This window comes from Tiliqua scincoides, chromosome 13 (assembly GCF_035046505.1).
Source record: "Tiliqua scincoides isolate rTilSci1 chromosome 13, rTilSci1.hap2, whole genome shotgun sequence".
Lineage (NCBI taxonomy): Eukaryota > Metazoa > Chordata > Lepidosauria > Squamata > Scincidae > Tiliqua > Tiliqua scincoides.
Genome location: NC_089833.1, coordinates 13,357,833 through 13,368,135, shown reverse-complemented (window position 1 = coordinate 13,368,135; position 10,303 = coordinate 13,357,833). Strand labels below are relative to the sequence as shown.

At 49.1% G+C, this 10,303-nt stretch overlaps 1 protein-coding gene across 4 annotated transcripts; it reads left to right on the top strand.

Annotated features, from left to right (window-relative positions):
- The first annotated feature begins 384 nt into the window (after positions 1-384).
- Positions 385-10,003, top strand: NT5M (5',3'-nucleotidase, mitochondrial). 4 transcript variants are annotated; one of them, XM_066640646.1, is made up of 5 exons: positions 385-992; positions 4,231-4,345; positions 4,715-4,775; positions 5,550-5,664; positions 8,193-8,428. In XM_066640646.1, the coding sequence occupies exons 1-5, from the start codon at positions 617-619 to the stop codon at positions 8,333-8,335; spliced, it is 810 nt and encodes a 269-aa protein (XP_066496743.1). In that variant the 5' UTR covers positions 385-616; the 3' UTR covers positions 8,336-8,428. The 4 variants fall into 4 exon arrangements, with proteins under 4 accessions (XP_066496743.1, XP_066496742.1, XP_066496745.1 ...); XM_066640648.1 differs by having other exon boundaries at positions 602-992; positions 4,231-4,331; XM_066640645.1 differs by lacking the exon at positions 5,550-5,664 and having other exon boundaries at positions 8,193-10,003.
- Positions 10,004-10,303: the final 300 nt, after the last annotated feature.

Here is a 10,303-nt window from a genome sequence, read left to right as displayed (position 1 = left end):
CAGGCTGCAATCCTCTCCACACTTACCTGGGAGCAAGCCCCACTGACTCTAATGGGACTTTCTTCTGAGTAGACATGCATTGGCTTGGGCAGTCAGGCTGCAATCCTCTCCACACTTACCTGGGAGCAAGCCCCACTGACTCTAATGGGACTTTCTTCTGAGTAGTCATGCATTGGCTTGGCTGTCAGGCTGCAATTCTCTCCACACTTACCTGGGAGCAAGCCCCACTGACTCTAATGGGACATACTTCCGAGTAGGCGTGCGTGGGCTGGTGCTGCAGAGCCCTGAGCGCGCCCTGGATCGCGAACGTAAGGGCAGCAGAGCGCGCGGGGAGGCGGAGATCGCGGGGCTGTGGCTGCTGGGAAGGCGAAGGCGGCGCCTGGGGCTGCGCTGCGGGTGGAGGCGGAGAAGCTCCGCCGCAGCCGCGCCTCCAGTGCGCGCGGGCGCTTGGAGGGCATCGCCGGGCAAGGCGCACAGGGGAGCGGGCACCAGCAGCCCTCTGCCCGGCTGCTGCAACGGGCTCCGCAGGGGCTGCTCTGCAGGCAGGCAGGGCGCAGGGGCTGCCCAGGGGATGCAGCTGCAGCAGTGGCATACCTAGGGGGGCCACCGGGTGCCAATGCCCCGGGCGCCTGGCAGGGCACCCACGTCCCCAGAGAGGGCTCCCTGGGAACCCCTCCACCGGCATGCCTTCCAGGCACCGTCTCTGGCCCCTGCACCAGGGCTGCTGCCTCCCCCTCCTGGCCCTGGGTGCCCTCTCCCCGCGCAGAGCCAGCTCGGGAGGCTGCACCGCCACTGCCATGCCTGGGCATCATCATCATCATCATCGCCGCCTGCGGGTCCTGGTGGACATGGACGGGGTGCTGGCCGACTTCGAAGGGGGCTTCCTGAAGAAGTTCCAAGCCCGCTACCCGGACCAGCCCTATGTCCCCCTGGAGGATCGCCGGGGCTTCTGGGTCTCCGAGCAGTACGAGCGGCTCCAGCCGGGGCTCAGCGTAAGTGGCCTCCCCTGGCCAGAATTCTCTCGTGCATGGTGCTTTGCAAGATCTCTGCCCCGGGGAGGCTTACAATCACAGCACTGGGGTGAGACAACAGGGGAAGAGAGATAGGGTAAAACAGTGTTTCTGAAATTGTGGGTCGGGACCCACTAGGTGGGTTGCGAGTCGATTTCAGGTGGGTCCCCATTCATTTCAATATTTTATTTTTAATATATTAAACTTGAAGCTACTATGGTATGTGACTGCATTTGGGGAAAAGTGACAGATCTGTACTTTGAACAGGCTACTATGTATATACTTTTAACAATGACAATCAATGGGACTTACTCTTGGGGAAAGTGTGGGTAGGATTGCAGCATAGGGTTGTGAAAGATTTTCCTGCTTCATGATGTCATTTTTGTTCATGTCCACTTCTAGTGGGCCCCGACAGATTCTCATTCTAAAAAGAGGGTCCCAGTGCTAAAAGCGTGAGAACCACTGGGGTGAAATATATAGAATAGATTTTTTTTTATGTGCCTCTGGTTTATTATTACGATTTTTCAGCTTCCCATAGATGCAAAGACACTTTTAAGCCTTTTCCCCCCCTTAGAATCATAGAAACATGGAGTTGAAAGGTACCTAGAAGGTCATCTAGTCCAACCCTCTGCCTGTTAGCAGGAAATTCTCCTAGAGCAGTGTTTCTCAAACTGCGGGTGAGGACCCACTAGGTGGGTCACAAACCAATTTCAGGTGGGTCCCCATTCATGTCAATATTTTATTTTTAATCTGTTAGACTTGATGCTACCATGGGACGTGACTCCATTTGGGGAAATGTCACAGATCTGTACTTTTAACAGGCTGCTCTGTATATCCTTTTAACAATGATAGTCAATGGGGCTTACTCCTGATTACATGTGGGTAGGATTGCAGCCTAGGATTGTTAAAAATTTTCCTGCATGATGATGTCTCTTCCAGATGACATCACTTCCAGTGGGTCCTGACAGATTCTAAAAAGTGGGTCCCAGTGCTAAATGTGTGAGAACCATTGTCCTAGAGCAGGGGTGCCCAAACCCCAGCCCTGGGACCACATGCGGCCCTCGAGGCCTCTCAATATGGCCCTCAGGGAGCCCCCAGTCTCCAATGAGCCTCTGGCCCTCTGGAGTTTTGTTGGAGCCCACACTGGCCCGACACAACTGCTCTCAGCATGAGGGCAAATGTTGGACGTCTCACGTGAGCTGTGGATGAGGGTTCCCTCCACTGCTTGTTGTTTCACATCTGTGATGCAGCAGCAAAGGAAAGACCAGCCTTGCTTTGCGCAAGGCCTTTTATAGGCCTTGAGCTATTGCAAGACCTTCATTCATTCATATAAGCTCCATCTTTAATATATTCATTTATGTAAACTTATGTAAATTTATTCAAATTTGAAATGTAAATTAGTTCTTTTTTTCCGCCGGCCCCCGACACAGTGTCAGAGAGACCATGTGGCCCTCCTGCCAAAAACTTTGGACACCCCTGTCCTAGAGCATCTCCAGCCCAGCCCCTTCCAAATCTTCACAACAGTTCCTGGAAGTAAAGGGCTGGCATTCATCTTTATGCATGTTCATTTGTTTTCTCATTTAAAATATTGTATTAATAATCCTGCCATTCCCCCCAAATGATTACTGGCCTGGGGCACCTCCCTTATAAGGAAAGGCTACAGTGCTGGGGCACTTCAGTCTAGAAAGTCTTGTTGCCTTGTGTGCCTTCAGAGGCATCTTGTGGGCCACTGTGAGATCCAGAAAGCTGGACCAGATAGATGGGCCTTTGGCCTGATCCAGCAGGGCTCTTCTCATGTTCTTATGTTCCAGCAAGACAGGCATCTCACAGCATATTAAAAGAACACAAGGAAGTACAATAAAAATGTAAATTCAACAGTTAGTAGTACACATCCCACTAAAAAGGGGGGGGGAACAGAACAGTATACAGCAACGGTTCTCAAACTTTTAGCACTAGGACCCACTTATTAGAATGAGAATCTGTCAGGACCCACCAGAACTGATGTCATGACGGGAAGTGACATCATCAGGCAGGAACATTTTTAACAATCCTAGGCTGCAATCCTACCCACACTTACCTAGGAGTAAATCCCATTTACTATCATTGTTAAAGCATATACATAGTAGCTTGTTAAAAGTATAGATGTGTAACATTTTCTCAAATGCAATCACATACCATTGTACGTAGCATCAAATCTAATATATGAAAAATAAAATCTTGAAAGGAATGGGGACCTACCTGAAATTGGCTGGCGACCCACTTAGTGGGTCCCAACCCACAGTTTGAGAAACACTGGTATACAGTATCTAAAGGTTAGGTTGGCATCCTTCAGTCTCAAAATACTATGGTATCGCACTCTGAATGGTGGTTCTGGAACAGAGTGTCCTCTCCAGTGCGCGAAGCCTAGGTAAAGTAGATATGGAGGACAGACTGTTTCCCATGCAGCAAATCCCCCCTCTCCACGTCGCTGAAATGGTCCAATGGAAAGGCAGAGGCCAATACGGTTGGTTCCAGCGGCGTTGCAGGAGTTGCCAGAACATGACTGTGTTCAGCCATGAACTGCCTCAGGCTCCAGATTTTGCCTCGAGGTTGACTCCTGAAGCCTTTTCCATAACTGGATGTAGCCACAAGGCAGTGGAGGTTTGGGATCAGAGTTTTCCTTCTCTCAGATGAGCTGCCTTCCCATGCTAACGAGTCCCATCTACCCGGTGGCTGTTTAGTCACCTTTTAGGTCAAGTACAGCCAAACAAGGCCTATTCTTATCCCCAGCCCCCAGGGGATATCTAAAGTATCTAAAGCAGTGTAACTAAGAGGCAACAGGACACATCAGTGTAAACGTAGACCCTACCAAGACTAAGAAACTGAGGCTGAGGTTGTCAATGAGCTTAAGTGACCCAGATAATCTCTCCTACGTGGCAGATTTGAACCCCGATTTACGCTCTGTCCTCCCTTTAACTCTTACTCTGTTTTGTTGGTTTGTTAATAATGACGCATCTTTGGGCAGACCACAGCTCAACCTCCATATCACACCTCCTTCCAAACACTCTTTATTTCAAACATGCTGAAAATTGTAATGTTCTTGCAGGGAACAGCCTGGTGGGCCACTGTGAGATCCAGGAAGCTGGACTAGATGGGCTTTTGGCCTGATCCAGTGGGGCTCTTCTTATGTTCATTGACAGCATGCTGGAGATATTTTTTATTTTCCTTCTTTCCCCTACAGGAAAAGGCAATCAGCATTTGGGAATCCAAAAACTTCTTCATAGAGCTGGATCCGCTGCCAGGTGCTGTGGAAGCCGTGAAGCAAATGGCCAAGTTAAAAGAGTGAGTACAAAGAGGTCTGTGAAGCTGTAAATTAAGGAACATCTCCCCCCCCCCCCAGAGGCAGCCACAGATTTCAGAAGAGGAAAAAGTCCCATGTCCAAAGCCAACCAGAATCTGAACGGGAGAATACATGAGACCTCTGGGGAGGGAGGCCAGCCAACCTAGGAACCCTTTGTACTGATGGCAGTGGCAGCATCCAATGCACCATTGGGGGGGGGAGGGTGCCATAGGGGGCCCAGTGCAGGGCTTTGCCCCACAGCCCCAACCCAAGTGGCACTGGCCTTGTCCCTTGCGCATGCTGGTCCGAGCTTCTAAATGCAAATGTAAAAAAAAAAAAAACAAGAAAGGTGACTTGTTCTCTCTCTCACTCTTTTTTGTGCTAGGACGGATGTGTTCATTTGCACAAGCCCCATCAAGAAGTACCGGTATTGCCCTTATGAAAAGGTAATGCATGCATACATGCTGTGGATGGAAGCTTGTAGCCAGTGAAGGCAGATATATTCCCTTGGGTGACAGGCAAAGGGGAGAGGGGCTCTGTGAAGCCCTTCACATCCCAGAAAGCTACTCTTCGTGGCCTGGATCCAGTGTGGTAAGCACTGTACAGCCTTGGCTCTTGTTTCCTCGAGAGGTCCTAGAATCCAGTCTCCATGCCTTAAGAAGCCCCTTCCCTGTGATCTACATGGGCTGCTTTTGGTTCTGGGCATGGGAAAAGATTTTCTGTCCCGCTGAAAAGCATTCTCTTCTTTCCCAGTTAACTTTCACCGTCTTGGACTGAGTTCTTGAACCTTGAAACACATGCTGGGGCAGTGGCATAGCTAAGGGATCTAGCAAAAGTTTTTTAACATCCCCTTCCTGGGTGTTAACCCAACCTGGGGAGCAGATGCCCAGAACACCCCCCCGGGGGCACCCAGGAGGTGGTCTGAGGTGCAGTGAGACCTCTAGCAGGCTTTTTAATGCCTTCTAAGGATCAGGGAGGATGCACCTGGCCTCTCCAGGCCTCAAAAGGCACTGCCCTGACACCACCCCAGTCGAGGCACCCATGGCAGTTGACACCCCCCCTTAGCTACACCACTGTCCTTGGGCTAAGTCACCTGGCTCCAGTGACACTCTGCTCCCCTTCCTCTCTCCAAAATGGGTGTGGCTGCAGTGTGGTTTGCTGTCTGTCATCCCCACCCTCTTGTTTCTGCCACCGCTTCCTATTCCTCTTCTGCTTTCCAGTATGCCTGGGTGGAGAAGCATTTGGGCCAAGAGTTTTTGGAGCAGATTGTCCTCACCCGGGATAAGACGGTCGTCTCTGGGGACCTGCTGATTGATGACAGGCCTGATATCATAGGTAAAGAGGAGGCTGACCCCATATAATGAAATCAGTGGGTGGTGGGGTTGTGTATGTATGGTGGGCTGGGGGGGGCGGGACGTGGGACAAGATACTACTAGAGCCAAGCAAAGACAATGAAGGTGTTTAATATCTTTTCATGTGCAATTTATGAGGGCTGCCCGTCACTCAATTTAAAGACATTTAGGGCGCAATTCTAACCAACTTTCCAGCACTGACATAAGGGCAATGCAACTCTAAGGAAAGGGAACAAACATGGCCTTCCCTTGAGGAGACCTCGGTGGCTGCTCCCCAACTGCAGGATGCAGCACATACCCCACTGACACAGCTATGCCAGTGCTGGAAAGTTGGTTAGGATTGTAGCCTTAGGCTGCAATCCGATGTATAATTTCCAATTTCCAGTGAGTAAGCCCCACTGAACACAATGGGACTTTCTTCTAAGTAATCATGCATAGAATTGCTCTGTTAGCCAATCCATTGCATGAGTTTGAGCTGAGTAATCAAAGGCTACAACCCTTGCCAGGCAACTTTAGACAGAGGGTCTTCCACCTTAGTAAATTATGCTCTAGGTCTTATACACTTGCATAGGAGAGAAAACTTTCTTGCTATAGGAAGGAGCATATTGTACTTTGTTCTCTGATATGTTGCAGCAGGCATTTTTTTAGAAGAGGCATTTTCTCCTGTGGTGGGAGGGGGGTTCTTAAAAATGAAGGGGCCAGTAAGAAAAGAGCTGGAAGGGAAAGCCAAGAGGATCCCACCTCTCCGGATTGCATGGCAGTTATTTAAAACCACAATCACAGAAGCTCAGCTAGAATGTACAGCAGGAAGACGGAAATGCACCTTCAGGTCCAGGAGGAGGATGCCAGTATGGCTCGTGGGTGGGGTCCAGGAAGGTATAGGAAGCCTTCCTTCTGACAGTGGACATATTGAGCAAATTAGGAGAACGAAAAGGAACACTCACTCTGATAAGAGAAATGTAAGCTGACAATAAGGGATGTTAAAAAAATATGATGAACAGATGGCTAAAGACATCGAGACAAACAAGATAAGCTCCTTTTGATATGCGGAAAGCAGGAAGCCTGCTGAAGAGTTGGTAGACCATTAGATGATGCGAGGGGAAAAGGGAAGCTTGAAGAGGATGTGGAAGCTGAACAAATTCTTTGCATCAGAAGACATGAGGTGGATACTTATAAGAACATCAGAAGAGTCCCACTGGATCAGGCCAAAGGCCCATCCAGTCCAGCTTCCTGGATCTTACAGTGGCCCACCAGATGTCTCCAGGAGCACACAAGACCACAACAGACCTGCATCCGATTGCTACTCCCTCGCACCTGGCATTCTGAAGTAGCCTACCTCTAAAATCAGGAGGGTGCACATACCCATCATGGCTTGTAACCTGTGATGGACCTCCATCAATTCACCCAGTTCCCTTTTAAAGGGATTCATGCCAGACGCCATCACCACGTCTTGTGGTGTGGACTAATTCCACACCTTGTTGTTGGCAACCTTCAGTCTCGAAAGACTATGGTATCGCGCTCTGAAAGGTGGTTCTGGAACAGCGTCTAGTGTGGCTGAAAAGGCCAATTTGGGAGTAACAATCCCTTCCACACCGGGAGCAAGTGCAGTCTGTCTCTGGTCTGTCTGTCTCCCTGGCTATGGGCCTCCTTCTTTGCCTCTTTGCCTCAGTCTGTTGGCCAAGTGTCTCTTCAAACAGGGAAAGGCTATGCTGCACAGCCTGCCTCCAAGCTCAGAGGCCAGGGTTTCCCACCTGTTGAGGTCCACTCCTAAGGCCTTCAGATCCCTCTTGCAGATGTCCTTGTATTGCAGCTGTGGTCTAATTCCACACCAGGTAAAGAAATATTTACTTGTGTCTGAACTGACCTTCCTAGGAAGGGAGTCTGAAGAACTGTCAAATAGAAGTGACAAGGAACGACGTTTGAAAATGTTGGCCCTCGGTATCCATGGGGGATCCATTTCATGACCCCCCACAAATACAAAAAACCACGGATAATTAAATGGGGGGGGCAGTGCAGCGCCACAATAACTGGAGGCCGTGCCGAACCCTCCAGAGGTCATGCATGGCCTCCTAGTCTCCTCAGAAACCCCCCAGACATGACCAGAAGCCACATCCAGTGTTTTCCTGTCGCGAAAGTGGCTTCCAGTTGTGTCTGGGAGTCCTTTTGAGGCTCTGTGCCATGCAGGCTCCATATCTACAGATGCTCAGATCTGCCGATGCTGAGCCTATGGATATGGAGGGCAAAAATCCACAGGCCTCTTTGGACCTCTTTGGAACTCAAGTGTGAAATTGCTGGTATTTCCACAAAAATATGTAAGCCTTTAAATCAGCCTCCTTGCCAGGAGGAAAGTGGGCAGCATAACAGTGATATATAAAATGCTATCTGGGGGGAGCCAGGAAATTGCAGGCCAATCAGTTTACTGTCTGTTCCGGGCAAACGGATGGAAAACACCCAAAGCTGGGGCTCCACAAGACCCATTCCCTTGACTCTCTTGCTTTCTCTGTCTTCCAGGAGCTGAGCAGAGCCCCAGCTGGGAGCACATCCTCTTCACGGCCTGCCACAACAAGCACCTGGAGCTCCCAACTCCTCTTCGGAGGCTCCACTCGTGGACCGATGATTGGAAGTCCATCTTGGACAGCAAGCGCATTTCGTAGAGCTGGGCTTGTTCCAACAGCGGCATCCCCAGGTGGCCCCTTGGTCAACTTGGGCCAGTGGGTTCCCTCAGGAAACGCAGAGAAAGGGGTCCAGTTTCAGACCTGGAAGCCACGTGTGGACCTCGCAGGTAGCAAACAGGAGGCTATGCGTAAACCAAGGCCCAAGACCTGCGGCCTGAGCCTTTGTTAAGCCTGCCAACATCATTTGCTGAACCAAAATGGGTGTAACCAAGATGCCAGGCCGCCCAAGGCCAAAGGGCCTTGGCCAAATGCTGTGCTTATGCTGCTGATTGGGTCAGCCCAACTGCGTAGCTTTACATCCTGCTTTCATAAAACTGGTGGCCTTCATTAGCTCCCATTGGACATGCCTCCATTGCTCGGATTGAAACCGTGTGGACCTGAACGAGATATGGTTCGAAAAGAATGTTCCAGAGCTCATGCCTACCCTGACTCCAGATTTCCATTTGAAATCCTGAATGTACATGGGAGGCACACTGTGATAACTCGCCAGTAAAGGAAGGACTCTTCTCAAACTCAGAAAACATCCTCATTACCTCAGATGATTCAAGGTGGTGCCCTCATAATGGAACTGCGGTTCTAGAGTCAGGCTCAAGTGAGACCTCATTCCTCTTAAGTGCTCATGACTGGGTACACCATCCGTGAAATCCATAGCATGTCCACTGTTCATGTGACAAGCCCACAGGAAAGCTGGATGAGGAGATAAACCTGTGTCTTCATACTACATACCATGACAAACATGGGGGATGAAATTCTTGGTGCTTAGTCTTGTGGATCCCTACTAAACTACCCTGGGGTGCTACAATCCCTAAATATGTTGACCACTTCACCTTCTCTTTATGAGATCTTAATTGCACATTGGAGTGACTCTTCCATAAGCTTTGCTATAGGCAGTTGTTGTGCACTGTCTTTTTAAGTGGCGAGTCTCAGGGTGAGACAGGGTTTGTGAGCGAACAGTTTTGGCTTTGCAGCAGAAGAGTGGTTGCATGTCATCTCAGGGGCCTAATCAGTCCAGGATTCAAGTGGTCTAGAAACGGCCCTCTAATAAGTTATGTTTATTCTTGTTGTTCACCAGTCTAGGTTTGATGCACCAGGTTTTCCAGCAAGTCAGCAATATATTGTTGAATTGTTAGATGAAATCTGCTGAAGGCTGCTCACCTAACCAGAATTTTGGCAACGAGGATTAGATTTACGTGCCTTGGAGACAATCAAAACAGTTCTCTCACATGGCCTTCTCAACCTGAGGCCTTCAGAGCTTGCACGTTAAAAAAGTAGTGCACAGCACAGTTCATCAGATAGACTCAGCTCAGTCTCAGCCCTATGAGTGGAGTCACTTAATGCTTAACCTGCTTAATGCCCTCATTTCCCGCAGTTCAAGTTCTTCTTTCAGTCAGAGTAGCCCCCCAACAGAAAGCCTTTACAGTTCTGAAATGAAATCCGTACTCAATTGAACAAGATAATCTTGGGCAAAATTTCATAATTTAATTTTTTTTCCCCAGTTGCCAACTGTTTTCAAATTCTACTTTTAAAATTGGAATTTGATGGACACTTTCAGGAAAGAAATCTTGATTTGGAGATGACATCAAATAACATGCTCGATTCAGCATTTTGGCACTTAAAAAAAAATAAAATCTCTAAATACGCGTACAACAGTGTTCATAATTGGTTGTGTCAGAACCATAAATCTGAATTAGAACTGGGTTTGAATTTCTGCATGTGAGTCCACTGATTTGTTGATCTTCCAGCTTTGGAAAAATGTTCCCAGGACTTGGGCTGCTCAGAGTAGACCATACTGGTCTATGTGGGCCAGTGGCCTGACTCAGTAAAAAGGAACTTCATCTGTTAAAAAATCTATGACCACCAGCCCAGGCTTTTCCCCCTGCAATTCCCAAAGTCAGCCACGAGAGGGTATTATGTGCATAGACATTTCCTTCCACCAAAAACAGAACC

Coding starts and splice junctions, on each gene's coding strand:
- NT5M (XM_066640645.1), top strand. CDS start 617: ATGCCCCGGGCGCCTGGCAGGGCACCCACGTCCCCAGAGAGGGCTCCC. Junction 993..4,230: donor GGCTCCAGCCGGGGCTCAGC/GTAAGTGGCCTC, acceptor TTTCCCCTACAG/GAAAAGGCAATCAGCATTTG. Junction 4,346..4,714: donor AAAAGAGTGAGTACAAAGAG/GTCTGTGAAGCT, acceptor TTTTTGTGCTAG/GACGGATGTGTTCATTTGCA.